The sequence below is a fragment of the Globicephala melas genome, chromosome 2 (assembly GCF_963455315.2).
Source record: "Globicephala melas chromosome 2, mGloMel1.2, whole genome shotgun sequence".
NCBI classification, from domain to species: domain Eukaryota; kingdom Metazoa; phylum Chordata; class Mammalia; order Artiodactyla; family Delphinidae; genus Globicephala; species Globicephala melas.
In genome coordinates, this window is record NC_083315.2 from 114,604,512 (window position 1) to 114,631,217 (window position 26,706).

At 40.8% G+C, this 26,706-nt stretch overlaps 2 protein-coding genes across 9 annotated transcripts in view; one reads left to right on the top strand and one right to left on the bottom strand.

Moving 5' to 3' along the window:
* Positions 1 to 17,416: 17,416 nt before the first annotated feature.
* INSM2 (INSM transcriptional repressor 2) lies at positions 17,417 to 19,084 on the top strand. Its single transcript, XM_030854439.2, has one exon. It carries the CDS (start codon positions 17,417 to 17,419, stop codon positions 19,082 to 19,084), a length of 1,668 nt encoding a protein of 555 aa, XP_030710299.1.
* Positions 19,085 to 21,274: 2,190 nt separating this feature from the next.
* The window catches only part of RALGAPA1 (Ral GTPase activating protein catalytic subunit alpha 1), a 220,888-nt gene continuing 215,456 nt past the window's right edge, over positions 21,275 to 26,706 (bottom strand). For 5 of the 8 annotated variants that reach the window (XM_030854800.2, XM_060294754.2, XM_030854808.2 and 2 more), the window contains one exon: positions 21,275 to 22,625. In XM_030854800.2, the coding sequence (XP_030710660.1) occupies positions 22,477 to 22,625 (149 nt within the window). In that variant the 3' untranslated portion in view covers positions 21,275 to 22,476. Of the gene's footprint in view, positions 22,626 to 24,147; positions 24,333 to 26,706 lie in introns of all 8 variants that reach the window. The other 3 variants (XR_009563100.1, XM_060294756.2, XM_060294755.1) reach the window with 3 other exon arrangements.

Below are 26,706 nucleotides of genomic sequence, written 5' to 3' on the forward strand. Positions count from 1 at the left end.
ATATCTTCTCCTTGGATTGATCCCTTGATCATTATGTAATGTCCTTCTCTGTCTCTTGTAATAGTCTTTATTTTAAAGTCCATTTTGTCTGATGTGAGAATTGCTACTCCAGCTTTGTTTTGATTTCCATTTGCATGGAATATTTTTTTCCATCCCCTCACTTTCAGCTTGTATGTGTCCCTATGTTTGAAGTGGGTCTCTTGTAGACAGCATATATATGGGTCTTGTTTTTGTATCCATTAGGCCAGACTATGTCTTTTGGTTGGAGCATTTAATCCATTTACATTTAAGGTAATTTTTGATATGTATGTTCCTATTACCATTTTCTTAATTGTTTTGGGTTTGTTTTTGTAGGTCTTTTACTTCTCTTGTGTTTCCTGCCTAGAGAAGTTCCTTTAGCATTTGTTGTAAAGCTGGTTTGGTGGTGCTGAATTCTCTTAGCTTTTGCTTGTCTGTAAATGTTTTAATTTCTCTGTCGAATCTGAATGAGATCCTTGCTGGGTAGAGTAATCTTGGTTGTAGGTTTTTCCGTTTCATCACTTTAAATATGTCCTACCACTCTCTTCTGTCTTGCAGAGTTTCTGCTGAAAGATCAGCTGTTAACCTTATGGGGATTCTCTTGTATGTTATTTGCTGTTTTCCCCTTGCTGCTTTTAATATTTTTTCTTTATGTCTAATTTTTGATAGTTTGATTAATATGTGTCTTGGCATGTTTCTCCTTTGATTTATCCTGTATGGGGCTCTCTACGCTTCCTGGACTTGATTAACTATTTCCTTTCCCATATTAGGGAAGTTTTCAACTATAGTCTCATCAAATATTTTCTCAGTCCCTTTTTCTTCTCTTCTTCTTCTAGGAGCCCTATAATTAAATGTTGGTGTATTTAATGTTGTCCCAGAGGTCTCTGATACTGTCCTCAGTTCTTTTCATTCTTTTTTCTTTATTCTGCTGTGCAGTAGTTATTTCCACTATTTTATCTTCCAGATCACTTAACCGTTCGTTTGCCTCAGTTATTCTGCTATTGATTCCTTCTAGAGAATTTTAATTTTCATTTATTGTGTTGTTCACCATTGTTTGTTTGCTCTTTAGTTCTTCTACATTCTTGTTAAACGTTTCTTGTATTTTCTCCATTCTATTTCCAAGATTTTGGATCATGTTTACTATCATTAATCTGAATTCTTTTTTCAAGTAGACTGCCTATTTCCTCTTCATTTGTTTGGTTTGGTGGGTTTTTACCTTGCTCCTTCATCTGCTGTGTGTTTCTCTGTCTTCTCATTTTGCTTAACTTACTGTGTTTGGGGTTTCCTTTTCGCAGGCTGCAGGTTTGTAGTTCCCGTTGTTTTTGGTGTCTGCCCCCAGTGGCTAAGTTTGGTTCAGTGATTTGTATAGCCTTCCTGGTGGAGGCGACTAGTGCCTGTGTTCTGGTGGATGAGGCTGGATCTTGTCTTTCTGGTGCGCAGGACCGCATCTGGCGGTGTGTTTTGGGGTCTCTGTGAGCTTGTTATGATTTTAGGCATCCTCTCTGCTAATGGGTGGGCATGTGTTTCTGTCTTGCTAGTTGTTTGGCATGGGGCGTCCAGCACTGTAGCTTGCTGCTCATTGAGTGGAGCTGGGTCTTAGCATTGAGGTGATTTCTGGGAAAACTTTCTCCGTTTGATATTATATAAAGGCAGGAGGTCTCTGGTGGACAGATGTCCTGAACACGGCTGCACCTCCTCAGAGGCACAGGCTTGACACCTGGCCGGAGCACCAAGACCCTTTCAGCCACATGGCTCAGAAGAAAAGGGAGAAGGAAGGAAGGAAGGAAGGAAGGAAAGAAAGAGAGAAAGAAGGGAGAGAGAGAGGGAGGGAGGAAGAAAGAAAGAAAGGAAGGAAGAAAGAAAGGAAGAAAAAGTTATTAAAATTTTTTTAATAATAAAAAAATTTAAAAAGTAATAAAAAAAGTAACAAAGAAAGAAGAGAACAACCAAACTGAAAACCAAATCCACCAATGATAACAAGCGCTAAAAACTATACTAAAAAACAACAATCAAAAAAACGGATGGACAGAACCCTAGGACAAATGGTAAAAGCAAAACTATACAGACACAAAGAAACACACATATACACACAGAAAGAGAAAATTGAAAGTAAAATGTATATCTATATATATAAAAAGAAAGGAAGAGAGCAACCAAATCAATAAACAAATCTACCAATGATGATGAACTCTAAATACTAAACTACGATAAACATAAAACCAGAAACAAGTTAAATGCAGAAAGCAAACTCCAAGTCTACAGTTGCTCCCAAAGTCCACTGCCTTAATTTTGGGATGATTCGTTGTCTATTCAGGTATTCCACAGATGTAGTGTACATCAAGTTGATTGTGGAGATTTAATCCACTGCTCCTGAGGCTGCTGGGAGAGATTTCCCTTTCTCTTCTTTATTTGCACAGCTCCTGGGGTTCAGCTTTGGATTTGGCTCCGCCTCTGCGTGTAGGTCGCCTGAGGGCATCTGTTCCCTACCCAGACAGAAAGGGGTTAAAGTAGCAGCTGATTTGGGAGCTCTGGCTCACTCAGGCCTGGGGGAGGGAGGGGGGGTGGGGGGTGGGGGGGGTGGGGGAGGGAGGGGTATAGAATGCGGGATGAGTCTGCAGCGGCAGAGACCGGCGTGACGTTGCACCAGCCTGAGTTGCACCGTGTGTTTTCCCGGGGAAGTTGTCCCTGGATCACAGGACCCTGGCAGTGACGGGCTGCACAGGCTCCCGGGAGGGGAGGTGTGGATAGTGACCTGTGCTCGCACACAGGCTTCTTGGTGGCTGCAGCAGCAGCCTTAGCGTCTCATGTCTGTCTCTGGGGTCCGTGCTGATAGCCCGTCTCTGGAGCTCGTTTAGGCGGTTCTCTGATTCCCCTCTCCTCGCACACCATGAAACAATGGTCTCTTGCCTCTTAGGCAGGTCCAGACTTTTCCCCCAACTCCCTCCCGGCTAGGTGTGGTGCACTAGCCCCCTTTAGGCTGTGTTCACGCACCTAACCCCAGTCCTTTCCCTGGGGTTTGACCTCCGAAGCTGGAGCCTCAGGTCCCAGCCCCCGCCCGCCCCGGCGGGTGAGCAGACAAGCTTCTAGGGCTGGTGAGTGCTGGTCGGCACCGATCCTCTGTGCAGGAATCCCTCTGCTTTGCCCTCTGCAGCCCCGTTGCCGCGCTCTCCTCCGTGGTTCCGAAGCTTCCCCCCCGCCACCCCCCCCCACCCCGTCTCTGCCAGTGAAGGGGCTTCCTAGTGTGTGGAAATTTTTCCTCCTTCACAGCTCCCTCCCAGAGGTGCAGGTCCTGTCCCTATTCTTTTGTCTCTCTTTTTTCTTTTGCCCTACCCAGGTATGTGGGGAGTTTCTTGCCTTTTGGGAGGTCTGAGATCTTCTGCCAGTGTTCAGTAGGTGCTCTGTAGGAGTTGTTCCATATGTAGATGTATTTCTGATGTGTTTGTGGGGAGGAAGGTGATCTCCACGTCCTACTCCTCACCATCTTTATTTCATTCTTTTTTATGACAGAGTAGTATTCCATTGTATATATGTACCACATCCTTTTTATCTGTTCATCTGTCAATGGATATTTAGGTTGTTTCCATGTCTTGGCTAATGTGAATAATGCTGCTATGAACATAGGGGTGCATGTATCTTTTCTTTTTTCTTTGCGGTACGCGGGCCTCTCACTGTTGTGGCCTCTCCCGTTGCGGAGCACAGGCTCTGGATGCACAGGCCCAGCGGCCATGGCTCACAGGCCCAGCTGCTCCGCGGCATGTGGGATCTTCCCGGACTGGGGCACAAACCCATGTCCCCTGCATCGGCAGGTGGATTCTTAACCACTGCACCACCAGGGAAGCCCATCTTTTTGAATTATAGTTTTGTTTGGATATATGCCCAGGAGTGGGATTGCTGGATCACATGGCAACTCTATTTTTAGTTTTTTAAGAAACCTCCACACTGTTTTCCATAGTGGCTGCACGAACTTACATTCCCACCAACAGTGTAGGAGGGTTCCCTTTTTCCACACCTTCTCCAGCATTTATTTGTAGACTTAATGATGGTCATTCTGACCAGTGTGAGGTGGTACCTCATTGTAGTTTTGATTTGCATTTCTCTAATAATTAGCAGTGTTGAGCATATTTTCATGTGCTTGTGGGCCATCTCTATGTCTTCTTTGGAGAAATGTTTATTTAGGCCTTCTGCCCATTTTTCAATTGGGTTGGTTTTTTGTTTTGTTTTTTGTTTTTTTGAGGTTTTTTTGTTCCTGAGTTGTATGAGCTGTTTGTATGTTTTGTAAATTAAGCCCTTGTCGGTTGCATCAAAAAAATACTTTCAATATATATGCACAATGGGTTACAATAAAATGTTTAACAATATCTACAAAATGGCTACTAACGAATCAGAACTGACATTGGCCGTGGAGCTAGGGCAGGACCCTAAAAACCTGTTGGTATGTTGGACATTAACTCTTTAGTTGATGGATAATGGGCAGGTGATTGGTGTTTGGGAGAGGCTGCAACATCTGGGGGAACCAAGGGGAGAACATTTGGAAGGGTAGTGGCTATTTGTTTATTGGTACAGAAGTAGTTTAATATTTTAATAACTGATACAGCTTTTTTGGTGGGTAGCAGCTTTATAATAGCCAAAGGACCTAAGAAAAATAACAAACAGAAATTTTGAATAGGTTAAATTATAAAAAATGAAATATAATTTACATAAACAGATTACAAAACATTAAACTTCATTGGTAATTAACTAAGTACAGATACTTAGTAAAAATAATACTTTTCACTTATCTAACTGGCAAGTATTTTGTCTCATAAGTGACAGAATATATAGTCAAGGGAAAAAGGTAAAGAAAAGGCATTCCTAAGCCTGCTGATAGAAGTATAAACAGGTACAACCTTTCTGAAGGACATTTTCTTAATATTTGTCAAAAACATTTAAAATGTTAGTCTGACTGAATGGTTCTGGTAGTGTTAGGTTAAATTAGATCAGTTCTTCCAGTGAGAATAACTAAAAGATCTAGGTTTAAAATTTATTCTTCAAGCATAAAAGGGTATGAAGAGATAGTATGGAATTACCAGACTAAAGGTGAAGGAGAAATGGGAATCGAAATACGGATCTTTTCTGCCCTGAGGGAATTTGCTGATTGGCAAAAATCAGAGTGTTTGTCTTGATAGACTTGCAGTGCAAAGGAAACAGAAAGCAAAACCCAGAAGCTGTACACTACAGGAGGTCTAAGAGGGGAACCTCCTCCACAAGATACTGGGACTCCAAAGCCCTTGAGTATTTAATGCTTGTGTTCAAATTGCCTGGATCAGTGAATCTCAAATCCTTGAACTTGGGTTAAAATAATTCTGGATTGGCAGTGCTTCCAGACGCTTGGCAGAAGGAGATACAGGCCCTCTCTTGAGTAAGATACTTTTATCATAGGCCTAAATAATTTCTATAAATAAATTTTCAAATACGACGTTCAGCACATTCACATATTTCGCAGAATATGAGAATGCATTATCTTCTCAAAGGTAATCAGGTACACAAGGAAACCAGATGAAATGAACAAGAGTCAACAAACAACAAAAACGGACCCATGAAGACTTTAAATACTGGAATTATGAGGTGTGCACTATAAAACAATTATTATGGTGATGTTTAAAGACATGAAAGAGCCGTTTCCCGTTCTCTGTAGAGAATGGGAAACTACAGAAAGTAAACAGCAAGTTTGAATTTGAAAAAGGAACCAAATTATTCTGATTTAAAATATTTTAAGTATTGTTGTTTTATTTTAAATAAAATTTATAAATATAGTATATTTTGTAAATAAAAATAAATTTTATGAGTAAAATTTATAAATTTTACACAAGATTTTAAATGTAGATTAGACATGCATTTAAGATTTAATGGACCTGAAGATACATCAAGGGAAATGGTCCAGAATGCAGCCTGGAGAGGGAGGGGTAAAGAGGGGTAAAAGACACAGAAGATATAGTGAGAATGTCTAATATGGGTTTAATCACATTTCTAGAAGGAAAGGAAAGAGAATGAGATGAAGCAATTATTTGAAGAGTTAACTGCTGAGGAATTTCCAAATTGACGAAAGACTTCAAGTCATTGATTTTAAGGTGTCTTGTGAACAGAAAGCATGATAAATGAAAAGAAAACCATACCCAAGCACATTGAAATAAAACGTCTGAAAACCAAAGACAAAGAACAAATATTAAAAGCAGCCAGAGAAACAGATAAATTACTTTCAAAAGAGCAACAATATACTGACAGCTGACTTTTCACAAGTAAAAAATGGAAAGCAGAAGACAGTGGAATGTTATTTTCAATGTGCTAAAAGAAAATAATTACCAACCTAGAACTCTATAGGTGGATAACGACACACTGGAGCTAAGATATTTTGCTCCTAACAAATCTACAGTGAAGGAAATTTTAAAGCAGGTACTTCAGGCAGGAGAAAAATGATCCCACGTGGGAAGTCTGAGATACAAGAAAGAGCCCAGAAAGTGGAAAACTTGTGGGTAACTCTAAGGAATATTATCTGTGAAAAACAATAATAATGATGTCTTGTAGATTTTTTAAAATACAAAATTAAAGTACACAACAATAGTAGCATATGTCAGGAAAGGGTAAATGCATTTAAAGTGTTCTAACTTCCTTAATATTATAAAAATAAACTGATAAATTTGTGATGTAATTTTTAAATTATCAATAAGAGGATATAAGCAAAGAGTATAATTTTGAATTAGTAGAGGGGGGAATTTGATACATAAAAATCAGAAATCAGTCTGAAAGGTAAAAAAAGCAAAAGAAATGTAACAGATCAGACAAATGGAAAACTCTTTTGAAGATGGTAGATTTCATTTCAAATATGGTAGCAATTACACAAATGTAAAAGGACTAAATCCTCCAATTAAAAGTTAAAGATTATCTGACTGGTTTAAAAAATTCAGCTACTGTTAACTGGAGACTCATTTAAAACATGATGATAAAGAAAGGTTGAAATTAAAAGAAAAATTCATACCTTGTAAATGCCAATCAAATGATAGTTGATGCATCTAGAGGAAAACATCAGACGAAACAGACTTTAGTCAGAAAGCATTACTACAGATAAAGAGGGATACTTTATACTGATGAGACGTTCGATTAATGTTGGGTCTTCGTTGCTGCACGCGAGCTTTCTCTAGTTGCGGCGAGCAGGGGTTACTCTTTGTTGTGGTGCATAGGCTTCTCATTGCGGTGGCTTCTCTTGTTGCGGAGCATGGGCTCTACGTGCGCTGGCTTCAGTAGTTGTGGCTCGCGGGCTATAGAGCGCAGGCTCAGTAGTGGTGGTGAATGGGCTTAGTTGTTCTGCGGCATGTGGGCTCTTCCTGGACCAGGACTCAAACCGGTGTCCCCTGCATTGGCAGGCGGATTCTTAACCACTGCGCCACCAGGGAAGTCCCGATAATGCTTTTAATTTATACATACCTATGACAGTCTCAAACTATATAGAGCAAAAATTGAGAGACTACAAAGAGAAATAACATAATTTACCATATATATGTGGGAGGAGGCATATATTAATACTTGGTATGTACAACTGCAAAATACATATACATTCTTTTCAAGCATATGAATGGAATTTATTTAATCTAAAATATAGATAAAGATTGATAAGGCTTTTTTCCCCCTAGCCAGGTAGGCAACCGTCATTATCATTTCAGAATGTTTACTGAGACACATAACACATTATTCTGTGTAGCAAAAAGCTGGTTAGATAGTCAGTCTCTACCCATATGAGTTTACAAGCAACATCAAGTACATAAATACCAATAGTGAGTAAGAGCCAGTGCAGTTGAGGATTTTAGTTCATCTCATTCAATTTAAATCTCATTCTGTGATGTAGGTATTGTTATATCTAATTTAAAAATTATTAATTGAGAGAGAGATGAAGTAAATTTTCTAAGATCACCTCTTCAGTAAATGACAGTGTTAGAATTCAAATCTGCTCATTTTATGAGCAATGAACCAGCTCCAGAAAATACTTACTTTTTTCAGACTGGAAGTAAGGAGGTAGGTATTCTTATAGAAGAATCTCTATAAAATTACGAAGATGGAATCTTTGTGCAGCCTTGACAAAGGTTTTAGTGTCCACAGTATAGGAGAGTTATATACTGAGCCAAAGAAGTGGCTAAAAGAGTTTGATGAGAGAAATACCTTAGAAGACAGAGATGGTGCTGTCATGTTCCCTGAGTAACAGAAATTAAAATACCTTTCCATTGTAACACCTGATGCCATTGAAAATCCTTTTCTTCTAGCTCAAGCTCACTCTTTTCCAATTGCTTACAGTTTCTGAAGTGAATCCCAGTTTCAACAGGCAGTCTTTCATGACCAACTGAAAGTCAAGTTATAATTTCTACTTTCCAGTTTTTAGAATGTGTCAGCTATCTATTTCACTGCTTAACATGGGGAGAAAAGCACTCATAGAGACTGTATAATAATATAGTTCATCGATCAGTTATGTAAATACTGTGCTCTTGTGCCCATGTGACAACAGTTCAAAATATTTGAATAAGTGAGGCCACATCATCTTCTGTCAACGACTTTTTTAATTTTAACTTTTCAATTTAGTTTAATTTTTATTTATTTATTTATCTTTCATCGAAGTATAGTTGACTTACAATTTTGTGTTAGTTTCAGGTGAACAGCAAAGTGATTCAGTTATACATACATGTATATCTATTTTTTTCAGATTCTTTTCCCTTATAGGTTGTTACAAAATATTAAGTATAGTTCAATGTGCTATACAGTAGGTCCTTGTTGGTTATCTATTTTATATGTAGTAGTGTGTATATGTTAATCCCAAACTCCTAATTTATCCCTCCTCTCCCCTTTCCCCTTTGGTAACCATAAGTTTTTTTTCTATGTCTGTGGGTCTATTTCTGTTTTGTATATAAGTTCATTTGTATAATTTTTTTAGGTTTCCACATATAAGCAATATTATATGATATTTGTGTTTGTCTGACTTACTTCACTCTGTATGATAATCTCTAGATCCATCCATGTTGCTGCAAATGGAATTATTTCATTCTTTTTTTATGGCTGAGTATTATTCCATTGTATATATGTGCCACATCTTTATCCACTCCTCTGTCGATGGACATTTAGGTTGCTTCCATGTCCTGGCTACTGTAAATAGTGCTGCTATGAACATTGGGGTGCATGTGTCTTTTCAAATATCAACTACTTTAATATTCTCCTGGCTGAACTCCCTACCTCAGGTCTCATCCCACTCTCCTAACCTTCTCCACATCTTCACCGTAACCCCAGAGCCTTACAACAACACAGCCATTAGAGTTATCTTTCCAAAACAAAAGTTTGATTATATCATTTCAATGCTCTAGAAAAAAAGTCAGTGGCTTTCTCTGAATAATACCCACACTCAATTTAGTGTGGTATATACAGTGTTCTTTGCAATCTGGCCCCGACTTATCTTTCCAGTCTCAACTCCTCCACTTTGCGCCACATCCCTTACCACAAGGGACATCAGGCCGATGGCCCACTTGTGGAGAATACTGTGCTGTTGTGCCCATGTGACAACAAACGGGGACCACAGAGCTTAAGGAACCTATCCAAGTCATACAGGCATAGTAAGGACTCAAACTGAGGCCTGACTCCAAATCATGGGCTTAATCTAGTAAACTACACTTCTTCCGTCTTGTGTATGTTTTGTGAATCTTGTTTCTTTTACTTTTTAAAAATTTTTTCATTTATTTATTTATTTATTTTTGACTGCGTTGGGTCTTCATTGCCGTGCATGGGCTTTCTCTAGTTGCGGCGAGCGGGGGCTACTCTTTGTGGCAGTGCGTGGGCTTCTCATTGCAGTGCCTTCTCTTGTTGCGGAGCACAGGCCCTAGAGCGTGCAGGCTTCAGTAGTTGTGGCACGTGGGCTCAGTAGTTGTGGCTCATGGGCTCTAGAGCACAGGCTCAGTAGTTGTGGCGCATGGGCTTAGTTGCCTTGCGGCATGTGGGATCTTCCCGGACCAGGGATCGAACCCATGTCCCCTGCATTGGCAGGTGGATTCTTAACCATTGCACCACCAGGGAAGTCCCATGAATCTTGTTTCAATAAAACAAAATTAATTTTGAGCATACTAAATGCCATGCACAATCAGTGCCCTCTTGCATCGTTATTGGGTATAAAGTATCAGCCGGTCACATAAATTATTCTGTTATTTCTGTAGAATTTATATTTGCCATTAGTATCAATAGTTTTCCTTCATATCAGACACTTTAATAATAATGATAATACCTTCCATTCATTTAGGGCTCAGTGTGTGCAATACATTGTGTTAAGCCTTTAAAATACATAATAATATTTAATGATCAAAGCATTCTTTGAGATAATTGTTACCATTCCCATTTTGTGATGAGGAAACTAAGGCTGCAAAATGCTAAGTAAGGTGCTTGAGATGAAACAGCTAGTAGTGGAGCTGGAACTGAACATAATACCATCTCACTTTATAGCCTGTGCCCTTGACGACTACACTATACCGTCTCCCCATAAAGCTCCCATGTTAAACTTCTCAATAATCTGGATCCTACCCTCCATGCCCTATGCCTGAGACTCCTTGTTTTCCACACAGGCAGTCTTATCTTGAGTCTTGTCTTTCCATCTAAGTAGCTGGAAATCTTCTTTCTGCTCCCATTCTCCTAGTTTCTTGGGTACTGGACAGCTTAAGATAGAAACTCTGGTTATGAGCTGGGATTTATTTTCCTTGTAGGGAAGGGCTTCAGAGGGAGGGAATGGGAGTGATCTAAGCCATGGGTCAGGTGGCTGAAGTGGGGAGAAAAGATCTTCCAAGGGTATAACAATTCAAGGAAGACCTTTCTATTCCTCTCATTTTTTCTGCACCAAGATTCCCAAATATCTAGAATCTGGGGCTCTTTATGACTTTGCCTTCCCTCCTCTGTGCTCAAGCTGGGCTCTAGGTTTGTAGGTTGCAGTAATAAAAAAAAGAGATGCTTTTTAAAAATCCAGTGGCTCACTATTTTAGTCATCAATTCATTTATGGATATGCCAGGCATTGTTATAGACACTGGATATACAGCTGTGAACAAAACAAAGAATCTTTGTCTTCATGGACCTTACAGCTTACCGGGGGACAACAGACAATTAACAGATAAACAAATACATATATAATGTGGTGACAGATAATGATAAGTTCTATCAAGAGAAAGCAAGGTGAGCAAAAGGATAGGAAATGATGAAGGGTACTGGTGGGTGTGGGGCTGCCATTTCAGTTAAGGTGGTCTGGGAAGATCCTTCTGAGGTGGACTTCTTTGAATAAAGACCCGAATGAAGTGAAGGGACAAGTCGTGAGCATATCTGAAGAACGAACATTCTGGTAGCATGAATGGCCTTGAGGTGGAAGGGTACATGTCACGTTTGAGGAAAATAAGGAGATCAATGTGTATGGAACAAAATGAGGAAGAGAAGGGTGGGAGATGTGGTTTAAGAATAGCAGGGCCCAGTCAGAGCTTTGGACTTTATTCCAAATATGGTAGGGAGTTATCTGAAGATTTTGAGCAAAAGAGTGAAGTGATCAGGTTTATATTGTAATGGGATCCATCTTGCTGCTGAATGAGGAATACATTACAGAGGGGCAAGAGTGGAAGCAGAGAGACTGAATAGAGTATAGTGGGAGGGAATCTGAGAAGTCTTCAAACTCAGGAAGTGCTTGAGGGTAGAGCTGCCAAGAATTGCTCATGGATTGAATACGGAGTGTTTGTACTTTTTTTTAAAGATTCTTTTGATGTGGGCCATTTTTAAAGTTTTTATTGAACTTGTTACAGTATTGCTTCTGTTTTATGTTTTGGTTTTTGGCCTCAAGGTATGTGGGATCTTAGCTCCCTAACCAGGGATCGAACCTGCACCCCCTGCATTGGAAGGCGAAGTCTCAACCACTGGACCACCAGGGAAGTCCCTGGAGTGTTTGGCTTGAGCCAGAAGTTTCTGGGATTTGGTTTAGCAGCTAATTGAATGGAGATGCCATTTACCAAGATGAGGATTAGGTTTAGGAGAAGAAATCAAGAGCTTTACATCGGATGTATGAGAGGCCGTTTGACTTCCAAGTTCTTGGGGGAGAAAGGGCCCCTAGTAGGTGCCACTTCAGTTATGCCACTGGTTTTTACCTTGTACAGGGGCATGTCTATGTTGAGGTGAGGGAGCAGGGAAATAGAAGAAATAAAGTTCCTTCTGAGTAATCATCTGATATTCAAGTGACTAGAAAGTAGGTCAGTTATCTGAGCTTGTCTTACATACACTGTGATTTCAGCGCAAGAAGTCTCTCTCTACAGAAAATTTCCTGATTGCTATTATCTCAAAATTCTTGAATTTAAATTAAAGTAATTTATTCCGTAATTAGAAATAGGAAACTTAAAATGCAAATAGCTTGAGAGAGAATTCAGTGTTTATGAGTTTTTATCAAAGTATAACAGAGCAGATGAAGGTCCTGAGCACTAAAAAAAAAAAAGTGTTATTGTCAGGAGAAAGGATGTAGATAAAGAAGCAAAGATTTCACAGTCTTGCCAGGGACTGCCGTACTTATCATAATTTCTAAGTGGGAAAATGGAGAAAGCGGTGTTCATATCTTGAAGGATTATCTGGGTTTACAGCTAAGTGGAGAGTATCCATCTAAATTCTTTCTCTCCCCTTTTAGCCCTTTTTCTACCTTTGATTTAACCCTTAATCTCTTCCCCGAATTGTTATTCAACTGGAAGGCCTGTGGCATGATAGAGGCTTGTCATCTCCATTCTAGGGCCTGAAGTTCTGGAGAATGCTACTTAACTGTGCAATTCCCATTGATGTCCCCCTGTCATTGAGGGACACCACATTTAACACCAGAAAGGATTTAAGGCAGTTTGTACATTACTTTTTCCCTTGATTATCATAGTGCTATGTGTTTATTGCAAAAAACAAAAAAAACAAAACAAAACAAAATTTTTTAAAATAACAAAAGAATAAAATCCCTACCAACTAGAAGCAAGTCCAACAACATTCTGGCATATTTCCTTCCAGGGTTTTATTCATTTTGTATTTTCATACTCGAGCTATTTATTATACATGTGACTTTGCATCTTGCTGTTCTTGCTTAACATTAAGACATACATATTTGTCAGAGTCACTGCGTTTCTATGGCTGTGTAACCATCTGTAGTATAGCTGCACCACGATTTACTCAAGGTAGTTTCTGATTATGTACAATTACAAAGAACACAGTGATAAACAGCTTTGCGCGCAAATCTTTTCCCTTCTTTTGGATGATTTACTAAAAGAGGAGTTGGTGAATTAAAGGGTATACCTATTTTTTAAAGCTTCTGCTATTCATTGCTACACTGATTTCCAGAAAAGTTGTGATCAAGTTACACTTCTGGGGAAGTGTGAGGGAGGCCTATTAGAACTATTGGATCTGTAGAAAATATTTGATAGCGATTCTTCTTTTTAAAATAATAATGCTTTTTAAAATTTTGAATACAAGAAGAGAAATGGCTGTGCATTGTTATATGCTAATCATTATTTGCTCTGTTTCATAGTGGTAACATCATACTAACTCAATATTAGATAAGTATTAGCCTACAGGGTAGCCAACACAAATGTTACAGAGTATGGAGAATAGCAGATGCCCGTGTGCAGTGAAACTCAGGAAACTCTCCTTTAATGGAGGTCGGATATTCACTGGATATTGAAGGAATGAGGTGATGAGGAGAGGAAAGATCAGAGGAGGCATTCTGGGAAGGGGATGGAGTGGGAAGGAGGTGGCCGTTTCCCTCAGAGGAGGGGGAGTTGCAGCGACAGTATGGCAGCGCCCCCGACGGTCTGCCCTTCCTCAGGAAGGAATGAAGCAGAGCTGGTAGGAGGGCGGACCCTTTGGCAACCGGGGTGATATCAATGTCCTTTGGGTCAACCAGAGATTTCAGGGTACATTTCTGTAAAATGATGGGCAGGAATAAAAACAGCTCAGTGCAGGCCAGACCCTCTCCTACACAAATCTGTTTTCCTGAAAATAAGGATACTCCTTGAACACTGTGTTTCTGAACTGTCACGGAAAGAATACAGAGCAGTTATTTGATTTTATTGAATAGCTGTACAGATGGAAGACAGGATGTCTGGAAGCCAGGATGGCTGGAAGGACTCACGGATAGATGGATGGACACACTTGCTATCCATTTAATAACTAGCACCATTCATTCAAAAAATATTTATTGAATATCAGCTCTATGCCGATTACTTCATTAAGTATTCTCACTTTTTAACTGCTCTTTTGACTTTTTAAGTTTCCATGATTTTTTTCCCCTAGGAAACAGACCCACACTCTCAGAAAGGGGAAGGACTGAGGGGAGGAGACTCATTTATCTGTGTTTCCTTTTCTCTCTCTGGCAGAAAGTTTAGGCAAAGATACTTTCCCTCATGCAATTTCAAAAGCAAATGTCACTCCCTCAGTTTAAAACTTTAACTGACTCTCTGTGCCTGTCCTATATAATAAAGTCCAAATTACGTGACCTAGTCCTTTACATTCTTTTCACAGTCTGATATGCCATGATTTTGCCTTCCACTCTTTTTTGTTGTGTGTGTGAAAATTTTTATTGTGGTAAAATATAATATATATATATATATATATACACATAACAAAAATGCTCATTTAAACAATTTTAAGTGTGCATTTCAGTGGCATTAATTGCATTCACAGTGTTGTCCATCTCTCACCACTATTGATTAATAAAACTTTTTCCATCACTCCAGAAAGAAATTCTGTAACCATTTTAAGCTATAAGTTCCATTCCCCCAGCCCCTGACCATCAATAATAATCTACTTTCTATTTCTATGAATTTGCCTATTCTAGATATTTCATATAAGTAAAATCTTATAATATTTGTCTTTTTGTGTCTGGCTCATTTCACTTAGTATCATGTTTTCAAGTCACCCATGTTGTAGTATGTATCAGTACTTCATTTCTTTTTGTGGCTGAATAATATTCTGTCATCTGTATGTACTACACTTTGTTTATTGCATTTATCTCTTGGTGGACACTGTGTTGTTTCCATCTTGGGCTATTGTGGAGAATGTTACAGTGGATATTGGTGTTGCCAGTGTGTGATTCAGTCCCTGTTTTCAATTCTTCTGTGTATACACCTGGAAGCACAAATGCTGAGTCATATGGTTGACTGCAATTCTCACAGAGTACTAGGCACCCAAGGAAAAGCCCCTCTTGAAAAGGGGTTATCTTAAAGTATTAAAATTCTTATATCAGATTTTCCAAACCACACAATATCTGGGTCATTAGGAGAAAGAAGAAAGGAGAAACATTGAGAAGAAGTTGAGTTAGAAGTCATACATAAACTGACATGTCAGAAATGATCAATTTGGGAAACTAAGTTTACCTACACTACTAAATGACTCAAATATTTTAAATAGTGATTCAGAATATTAATTTTAATTATGAAGTGTCAGGTTTATTTACTTTCTTTAATTTTGTATGATTTCATCCTGTTTAATAGGAAACATCATAATGATGGTGTTTTTCAAACTGCGGGACCTAATCCCCACTAGTGAGTTATGAAATAAATTTGTTTGCTATGACTAGCATTTAAAAAAGAAAGAAAATAGAATTGAGTAGAACATACAAAACTGCATTGCACCTAGTTAAGGGTAAACATTATTTTGTGAAACACTTGTTTCAGTTACGTGTGTGTTCTGTAAAATATTTCTTATTATGGGATGTGATCAGAAAAAAAAATAGTTTGAAGACACCGGTATAATGGAAAGTCTGGGCTTTGGAATTAGCTAGAACTTGGTTTGAATCTGGGCTCTGGGTGACTTCTGCCAGTTACACGACTTCTCTTACAGCTCAATCCTCTCATTAAAAAAGGAGAGTAATAATATCTACTTCTGTTTTGTGTTTGCGAAAAGATCAGATTACTTAAGTAGAGTGCATAAAATATAGCCAGTATTAACAAATATATAATTACTTCCAAATCTTCCCTCAAATAATGCTCTCTATGTAAAAATACTTCATTCACTAGAAGGAAGACAATACGTGTTATTGATGACTAGATCTGTTATGCCATAGTCTACTCTGAAAACACATTGCTCAGTCTGTTTCTGCAGTTTGGCTTAGGAAGGAGGCTTGAACACATAGTTCTTTCCCCTTCCTATTCTCAGATTGTACTTTTCTATACCATGGATTTTTGGCATTTTGTTATACATCTGTCATATATTTTCTAATTATTTCATAGTTCTCAGCTAGTATTACAGACTTTCAAATCTCTTCTAGTGCTTAAAACAGTGCTGGATGAAATTTTTTTGAGCTTTTAAAGGTCCATAGCACACCTTTTGCAAAATATCTCTTATCCAAGGGGAAGCAGATGTAATCCTGATTCCACCAGTATTTCTCACTCAATCTACTCCATGCTAAACAGGTCAGTTAGGCACTGTCATGTCTCTGGGTAGTACAAGTGGAAGGTGTGAACAGAAAAACCACTTGATCTGAGGACAGTCGAAAATGAGATCCCATTTTCCCCTCCCCACTCCTATTCCCAATCGGGGAGGAGGCATTTATAAGCTCTGAGGACCAGGGCCCAGAAACCTGCTGGCGTCCTGAGCTGCAAAGGCTTTCCAGCACGCACGATCTCCCGCACTTAGAGTCCTTCTTCCCTGATGGATTCTCATAGTATCACAGACGCGCGCAGTGTCGATCGATACTGGATGGCAGACGTACTCCCACCGTCAAGTGTAGGCACGGGGCGGTGGATTTAGCCGCCCTGCCGCTCTGTCGCAGCTTCTCATCAGCTCCATACGAGCATAGGACGTTAACCCGTTCCCCGGCTGACACCCAACCGGTCGCCTCCCCGTCGCCCTTCCTCTCGGCTCTGCCACCGTAGAGCCGGGGCTTTTCCGTCAGACTCCCACGCGCGGTGGGCAGCAGGGTCCCGGGCCCGCAAGGAGGGCGCTGAGAGGTGGCCTCTCCGCCCGGCACCCCAGACGGCCCCTGGAGGCCGCTCAGGCACGGAGTGCTGAGCTTCCTCACACTCCGCACCTTACCTTCGGGCGTCTTCGCCTGGTGGGCGGCAGGGAGGAGGCGGCTGCAGGCAGCAGCTAAGCCGGGCGCCGGGGCCCGCGCCTCCGCCGCCCGCCTCCGGGCCCCCCGCGAGCCCAGCCCCGAGAAAGCCCCACCCCCCGCGGCCGCTCCCACTCCTGATTGGCTGGTCCGGCCGAAAGCGACCCGGCGGTCCCTCGGCCCGCGTCTCAGCTATAAAGGCGGCGGACACATGCCTGCGGCGGCGAAGCTCGGGCAGCAGCGGTGCTCGCCCGCTATCAGACCCTGCGGCGCCCCGGTTACTCCTTGCCCCCGAGCGCTCCGACTCCACCATGCCTCGGGGCTTCCTGGTAAAGCGAACAAAACGGACAGGTGGCTCGTACCGAATGCGCCTAGCAGAGCGGGTCTTTCCCCTGCTGGGGCCCCAGGGGGCGCCGCCCTTCCCCGAGGAGGCTTCCAGTGCCCCTCAGCCCGGTGCGGAGAGGGCGGGACCCCCAACCCCGGAGGAGGAAGCGGCCCGCGAGCTGTCGGGGTCGTCCTGTAGGGCGGCTGGGGTGAGCCCAGCGGTGGGCGGGAGGGAAGGCGCGGAGTGGAGGGCGGATGGCCGGGAGGGTCCCGGGCCCAGCCCCAGCCCCACGAAGCCGGCGGGCGCGGAGCTGCGCCGGGCGTTCTTGGAGCGCTGCCTCAGCTCGCCCGTCTCCGCTGAGTCCTTCCCCGGGGGCACCGCCACCGTGGCCGCTTTCTCCTGCTCGGTGGCGCCAACAGCAGCACCGACCTCGCGGGAGCAGTTCCTGCTGCCGCTCCGGGCACCGTTCCCAGACCCCGCGCTCCATCCGGACCCCGCGCCTCTCTCGGCCTCCCTGCACGGCCTGAAGCGGGCCACCGGCGGCGAGCGCTGCGCCAAGGCACCTCCGGGCTGCACGTCTGGGCCCGCGGCCGCCGGAGTCAAGAAGCCAAAAGCCATGAGGAAATTGAGCTTCACCGATGAAGTCACCACGTCCCCTGTGCTGGGCCTGAAGATCAAGGAGGAGGAGCCCGGAGCGCCGTCCCGGGGCCTGGGGGGCAGCCGCACGCCGCTGGGGGAGTTCATCTGCCAGCTGTGCAAGGAGCAGTACGCAGACCCCTTCGCGCTGGCTCAGCACCGCTGCTCCCGCATCGTGCGCGTCGAGTACCGCTGTCCCGAGTGCGACAAGGTCTTCAGCTGCCCTGCGAACCTTGCCTCTCATCGCCGCTGGCACAAGCCGCGTCCCGCAGCAGCCAATGCCGCCACAGTCTCCTCAGCCGACGGGAAGCTGCCGCCTTCGTCGACCTCGTCCTCCCCGGATTCCGGGGCTGTTGCATCTTTCCTGGCGGAGGGGAAGGAAAACAACCGGGCAGAGAGAACTGCGGATCAGCACCCGCAGGCCGGGGACAGCTCCGGGGCGGAGCAGCACCGGGACAGCGCCCCATCACAAGGCCTCCAGGTGTTGTCCCACCCCGAGCCTTCGCTGCCTCAGGTCCCTTATACGGCGGGGGTGTTGGGGCGCCGGGTGCCTGAGCCGGGCGGGGTCAGTGCTGCCGGGGGACCCGAGATCTTCGTGTGCCCATATTGCCACAAAAAGTTCCGTCGCCAAGCCTATCTGCGCAAGCACCTGGCCACTCACGAGGCAGGCTCGGCCCGCGCGCTTGCCCCGGGCTTTGGCTCCGAGCGCGCCGCCCCACTCGCCTTCGCTTGCCCGCTGTGCGGGGCGCACTTCCCGTCGGCAGACATCAGGGACAAGCACCGGCTGTGGCATGCGGTCCGCGAGGAGCTGCTCCTGCCCGCTCTGGCCGGGGCGCCTCCCGCAGCACCGGGCCCAGGAGGGGCGTCCGACGGGAGTGCTCAGCAAATTTTCTCATGCAAGCACTGCCCGTCCACTTTTTTTAGCTCCCCAGGCCTGACCCGGCACATCAATAAGTGCCACCCCTCAGAAAGTCGGCAGGTACTGCTGCTGCAGATGCCATTGCGGCCGGGCTGTTGAGGGCGAAAGACAAAGAGGATTGAGGGTGGCCTTGGAGCAAACAGATCATGAGAATTTCTGTGGGGCTTTCTTCAGCTTGCAAGTTTACCCTTTTTCCTTCCTTTATTTTCTCTCCTAAAACTCCCAGTAGTCAATGTGCTGCCAGAGGAGCGGGCAGCGAAATGTAAAATCCCTCTCTAGAGCAGGTATGTATATGGTATAACCGTTCTCGGTCAAGAATGATCAGCTTTAAATCCCTTCTCACTTTCCCCACGAAAATAGGATTCCCCTGCTCCCACCAAACTCTGGAGACCCCAATGAATCCTATATGACTTGTAATTCCTATGGAAAGTCGCAGTGAATGCGTGCATGTCTCTATCTACAAAGGATTCTAGCTACCAAAAGTGGTAGTTTTTTTTTTTTTTTTTTCTCTTCTTCCTCTTGTCATCGCAGGCGCCTGTGTAGTTTCTGTCTCAATAGGGTCAGATATCTTGCATTGTATATTCTGTGAATTAAAAGTTATGTGATTGGTGCCAAACTTACGTCGGGTGGGTGGGAAATACAAGACCTGTGTCTGTGGGCAGGAAATGTTAAGATGTTTGCGCGCTTTTGGGTGATACGAGAAATCTCCTTGTAAACTTTCCTTTTCTCAATTATTAAGTCCACTCTTAAGCTAGTGTTTGGAGGTGGGGAATAGCACCTCTTTACTGGAAGGAGTTGAGACGCCCCCCAAATTCTCACCTCTAGCTCTCGTGTGCAGTATTCAGGAAGATACTTTAAACCTTTCTTTAAATAGCTTTTGGGAAACACAGAACTCATTTCCTGAAGTTTGACTGTTTTAGTAGGGTTTCATCCAAATTGTTTAACACTTCTGTTGTAATCATAATGTGTATTATATACGACACTATGTTCAGCTTAAGGAAGATGTTAATACTTCTAATCCGCTATGGAAATGAATGGCAATTCATTCAATATTCAATATTTTCTTTTCAGCTGCAACCTGGTTTTGATTTTTTTTGTATTACCATACTTAGCATACATTCTGTACCTATGCCCTAATAGCCAGTTTGGGACACTGGCTGAATATTGCTTGACAGATAGCCCATATTTGTAAGATGCTTACCACCAAATAAATGTACATAGCTGGTGCTTTGTTGTGTTCTGTGTTTGTCTTAAGAATCCCATTGAACACAGCCTATTTTAAACAGCCTCACTTCTTATCTCCCCAAAGCCAGTATCCTGCTTTATAATCTTTGTGACCCATTTACGCAGAATACAGACAGGAGAAATTATATTTTGTAAATGAATGTAATGATGCAGAAATGGGAAAATTTCCTTATATAGTATATATACTATGAAGTATGGCTGCATAGACTGAGCTCCAAAAGGTAAAGAATATGTACTGTTCTTTAAATATTAAAGATACTTTACTACCCAAAAATGTCAACAGGAAATATATTTTAAATATTTTCTTCTTTTTCAAAAAGCTAGTGAATAGTTTATCTGAAGATGAATAAAACGTTAACTGTGCTAATCAACTTCCGTATTTTTAAGTTGGTATTTTCACTCCATTTTGTTACATATCACCAAACCTTTAGCTGTTTATTTTTTTAAAAATGAAAGCACTATAGAAATGTGTAGTTACTTTATCTTTTCTGCAATTCTTAACCTTGGTTGTGGGAAACTGTCTATATTGTTTAATCTTTTTCCCAGGGACTGTCTCTATCCATGTTTATCCTTTATATTAGCTTTCACGGGACTTTTTAAGTTTATTTTCTACATAGTTTCATAGGAATTTGTTTTTATTTATAAGGCAATCCAAAATTTAAGTGCACAGGAACTCTGAAAACCTGCTATAGAAACTGTCTGTAAAAAGTTTTGTTCCTGAATGTATATTACCAAAAAAAAAAGTAAAATTTAACAAATCAAAGCATGAGGGTGAGATAAATTGATGCTTTAACCAAGTGCACTGGGGGAAGTTTCTGCAAGCTCTTATGAAGGTGAAAATTTTCCTGTAGTTTTAATGACTGTGGTAGGATCTCTGAGAAATAAGGTGGGGTATATCCTGAGAAGGGAATTAAAATTCAGTTTTCATGGTGAGCTAAGATAACCTAGGTTTATGCTTTATATCTCTCCATTAATCATACAGCCCTGCTTAAGTCTGAAAAAATATAGAAGACAAAAGACAAATCAACACTCATGGACACGAAATGATAAGAATATTTTTATTGTATTATTAAATACTATCTTTTTTCCACTGTTACAAATTTGTAGATACTACATGAATGATGATACATAATTTATATTTTATAGTTTGCCAGTATGATGTATTTACACATGCAGTTAGTACCAATGTCATGCTACATTTCCTTAGGAGATGCTCGTTCAAAACAAAATGTGAGCAGGCTTATCTACTGTAGGAAAATACTTCTGGAGGGTGGAAGGTACACCAACCCGCACGTGCAAGTTCAGTATTAACAATATTAGATTAATTTAGACTCCTGGGTCATGTTCCCTTTTCTTTGACAATAATACACATAATTTAAGCCACACATTTATGTCAGAAAAGTTTTCTCCTTCTTTTCTATTTTCCTACCCACCCCACCCCATTCCTCTCTTTTTGGTACTTAAGAAAGAACATAGATATACCAGGATCCAGCAGCCAATAAGGGGCCACAATCTCAAAACAGAAATGGCATTTAACAGTGATACCATTTAAAAAGCAAAACATTAGAAAAATATTTGGAAGCTAAACATGAATCAAAGTTCAGCACAGTGATTTTTCTGGTTTTTAGATATGTCATGGCATCACCTGCACAGCAAAGAAATGAGACATTGCTTTGGGAAGAAAAAGTTAATGCTAAAATTATTTCAGCTGGAACTTGAGATACTAAAAGACCATTTATTTTAAGTGGTTTATTTTGATAACATAAATAATCCATACATATCCTGTGTATTAACAGATTTGCAACTATTGCTACAACTTTACAAATGCTTAAATTTAAAGATGTACATTTATTAAAAAAATTATATATTTACTGAGCCATAAAGTTGTAATGGGGCACGATAAATAAAATAATGAGACTATCTGTCCAATTATATTTTGGCTCAAAGTTAATTACGAAATTAAAAGTAAAACTACTTACACATAATTATCTAGGGAAGGTAAAGGGTGTAGAATAAAACTCCCCCCCCCCCCCCACCATACGGCAGCTTGGAGTGTGAGGGGAAAACCAACCGAATAAACAACCCAAATCTAAAATAGTAAGTTACAAGTTATTTAAATCCAGTGTTTTCTAAAATAAATGTTCAGGAAGGAACATGCATGTTATGGCAAACACGAAGCCTGAAAGGGTTAACGCTATGTTCATGCTAAGGTGGCTACTGCTGATCACTGCTGGGCTGCTGTCTCCTTAGGATTTATTGGCTGAGCCAGAGGAACGACGCAGCTTCATGGACATGCGGCTTTTGCTAGTTCGAGGAGACATTGGTGAGGCCAGGTCAGCCCCGTCTACCTGCGTTGCTGTGGGAGTTTCACTGGGTAGAATCTCTGGGTAGGAGCCTGTGGGAAACAGCAAGAGCATTAGTGCAAGTCATCCAGCCACTCATCCTGTAAGAAATAACTTTTCTGCTACAGATCTGCAGCATGGATCCCAACCCTTAGTGAGGTCTTTTGAGAGGAAAGAGCAAGCCCCAAACTTGCTTGTTATGACAGTGATCTGGAGGCTCATGTCATCATATTAGCAAGAAAGCACCAATCGTTATTTCCAGAGCCAGAACCAACCAGAGAGCTCCCCAGAAAAAGCAATGGGAAGCAAAATCTTTGGGACAGAAAGGACAGGGATCCAAAGCACCATTAGCATGCACGTAAGGGCTTAAGAATCAGGTGAGAAGGACCAATTCCTATCTCTAGGGTACAGGGTATAATCAAGAAAAGGGCCTTCATTGCTCAAACTTGAAAACAAAACAGCACCAAACGTTTCCAAAAAGGAACTTAGCAGTATGAGACCATTATACATGCTAGGTAGTTAAATATGCTTTTAAGAAGGAGCAAGATAAATTCCCTCGGGAAGGAAGAGGACAAGAACTCTTATCTGAAAGTCAAAAAAGACAAACTGATCTCTCAAAGTGTCTCAACTTAGAATTGACAAGTAATGCTTTTGTTTTCTTAAACTTTTGCAGTTACACTATCCAGTCATAGCAAGTAGATAACCAGTAGAATTTAGTAAGATATAAAAATTTGAAAGAAGCAAAACAAGTTGAAATTGGAAAATTCTTCATATCATTTATTTACAAAGTAGTTCTTCACCTTTGTACTTTATTTCTGAGTTATGATTCTCTAATTCACAGCAATACTACAGAACTTTGCACACTATAGGTTCTTAAATATTTCATGAATAAGAAATTACATTAAAAATTAAAAACCCTTCCAGAAAAATCTGAAAATATAACACAATAACAAATTTTTAAAAATTCTGTATATTTTGAGGCATTTTAATCCAGATTTCCTTGGTCTTATGTATATAAAAATTATCTTTACGAGTGTCACAAACAAAGACATGTCACACAGGTTGCAGGCTTAAACTTACACAGCTCCTAACTCTGTAGGGAAACTTCTGGCATATTTGTTAGCCAGCGTAGCACCACACTGACACTTCGAGCTTGGGAATACTTATACGACTATTTCCATATAATGAAACATTTGTGCTTAAACTGAAGTTATGAATATTTATAAGGAAACATAAAACTGTTCAATAAGGGGTACAGATCCTACTGAGATGTCTTAGGAAATTAAGAATGTATCTCTGTAGAACACTTAAAAGTTTTTAAGGCCAAATATTATACTTAAGAACAAACATACATTGTCAAGGAAAAAACATTTTATCACTAATCCTAATCCAGGTAAATTGCCCTCCTTTTTAAAGTAATCTCTCCAACATTCTCTTTTCTAATTGAAATGAGGTTGACCTTCAAAATACAAGAAGGACATATATTTCTGTCCACCTTTACTCTTCCTGAAGATCTGAGTTGGTTCATACTGGGCCCATACTGGAAAACCTAGAGGAGAATATGAATCCACGGACCTTTTTGGGGAAGCACTGCAGATGGATGGCAGAAGGAAGGTGAAGAGCAGTAGCTCATGCTTTGCTGGTAATGCATACTATTCCCGGCCAGTCATGAGAGGCCTTCCCATGGCTGTTTACCTTGAGATGGCCAATGTTTTCTAGTGGAGGTTTTGGGAGGAAGAGAACTATCACTGCATTTCTTTCTTTGTTGTGAATGAAGAAATGGAGTAGCGAGCAGAAGTGAGAAAACAAAAGAGAAGATAGATAACAGATATGAGTGACAAAGCGCAGAATTTTACAGGTGTTAACAGAGGAGTAGAGAAGACAGTAATCAGGTTTTTATTATGAAACACAATTGGGCATGCAATGCATTAGGGTGATGAGGTTTCACAATGGACAAATGCTTTGTAAATTCAAATGTTATACTTACCCACTAACAAAACAAGTTCAAACAGGAAAAAAAGAAAAGAAAAAAAAGCCTATGAGAGATTCTTTAAACATCTACCTTTTAAAGTGTTCATTGTACTGGTGGCATGTTATGCTAACCACTCAGTCATAAAATCTCTAGGGCTGTACTGTCCAACGTGGTAGCCATTGCCACATCACAGTTAATTAAATTAAAATTATAAATAAATGCAAAAAATTTATAAATAAATGCAAAAAATAAAAATTAAAAATTTGGCTCCTTGGTGCACTAGCCACATTTAAATTGTTTAGCAGTCACATGTGGTTAGTGGCAACCACACTGGACAGTGCAGATACACAACATTTCCATCATCACAGAAAGTTTTATTACAGAACACTGCTTTAGAGTACGCCAAATTCAAAGAATATTTTCCTCAAAAGCAGCAATTCCTCTATGTCTCCCTTACTGCCTTCAAGGTGAAACCCCCTTTCACTCAACTGAGTCAAATCAGGCTTTTTAGTGTGTGTGGTATACAGTACCGCCTCATGTTTTAGCTAATGATGTTTGTGATAAATACTCAGCATACCCAAACTCTATAAATAATTTATGGTGGATAGATCTCAACTTTAAAGAATAATGTGATACTTACACTTCATTTCACATCCTATTCTGCCTAAGTATTGATTTATATCACCTGAGTCAGAAAGAATATTGATTTATTTATTTCTATTGATAATATATCCTCTCAAGTATGAAGTTTAAAAAGTATGGGCTCCTATGTTTCACATATAGTATCTATTAATAACATTTTTACAGTACACAGACTGTTGTCTGTATCTTGATGGAATAATAAACTGATTCATATGTTGTACACTGACTACAATGAGCTATTATTACAAATAACATGATGAATATGACTTTGAGCATCTATAAAGATTGTAAAAGGGAACTCAATGCATTGTTATTTATTGTGGCTTTGGTTATACTGCTTGCTGACAAGTATGACCACTTTAAAACTGCTAAAGTTACTGGACCTACTAAACGTAGCCTTTAAAAATATTGTGACTTTGAAAGCAATTCTAATTAACATTGAACTAAGAGGCAGCGTCATCTTAGAAAGAGCATGGGTTAGACAGACCCATGACAAGTTTGTCATGTTACTAGATGCTGGATATTGGGCAAACTGACCTGAGACAGTTTTCTTATTTGTAAAACAAAGACAATACTAGTTATTTTGCAAAGTTGTGGGGAATGAATGCCTACATATGCAAAGATACTGGCACACAGCAGGTATACAATAAGTGTAGCTATATAATAAAACTATGATAAGAGCAAACATTAGTAGACTTTAGATCAAAAAAGATGAGGATTAGAAAAGAAGGGACAGAAACTAGAAATATTTTTGAAGAAAATGACCACTTAGAAAACATCAGTTGTTAAAATGTGGAGAACTCAACGTAACTGTTTAGTTTGGGGGAAAATAAAGAATATCCACTTTTATGTTAATATCCCTATAAAACATAACCTTACATTAAAGGACAGATTACCCAAATAATCTTACTGCCTTAATATTGTTAAAGGAGTTGGTAAGTGATTAAGATTGGTGTGGACGCACCACTGAGTGTCATAAAGTAACACATAATTTAAAATAAAACAGTACAGAAACGCAGGCAAACATGAGGTTTCAAGATATTCAAGAACTACCATTATTGTAGACTTAGAACATATCGGTCTAAGCTTGTCATATTTTATCTCCTTACAAATGGGAAAACTGGGTTTAGGATAGATTAATTCATTTGAGTTCATGCAGATAAGAAATAGCAGAGCTAGGATTTAAATCCAGATCAGTCTGATTCCAAAACCCATAGCTCTCCCACGGCAACCTTAAAACTATACTAAAGATAAATAAATAATAAAAAATGATTTTTCAATGGGTGGAAAAGTAGAGCCTTCAAAATAAAAATTTTTAACAACTTCTAATTTGCAAATATGACAGATTACTGGGCAATTTCTCTCCTCTCTCAATATCAAGAAGGGACTGAAAATATTTAGACTAAATGAGTAATTATAATACTTCAAGTACTCTGAAGTCAGACTCTGACTTTACCAAGTGACTGTTGGTAAGGTTTTTTGTTTGTCTCATAGAATTGCCATGAAGATTCAGTGAGAGG

What these genes read in the sequence shown, in the direction of transcription:
- INSM2 (XM_030854439.2), top strand. Translation starts at nt 17,417, where the DNA reads ATGCCTCGGGGCTTCCTGGTAAAGCGAACAAAACGGACAGGTGGCTCG.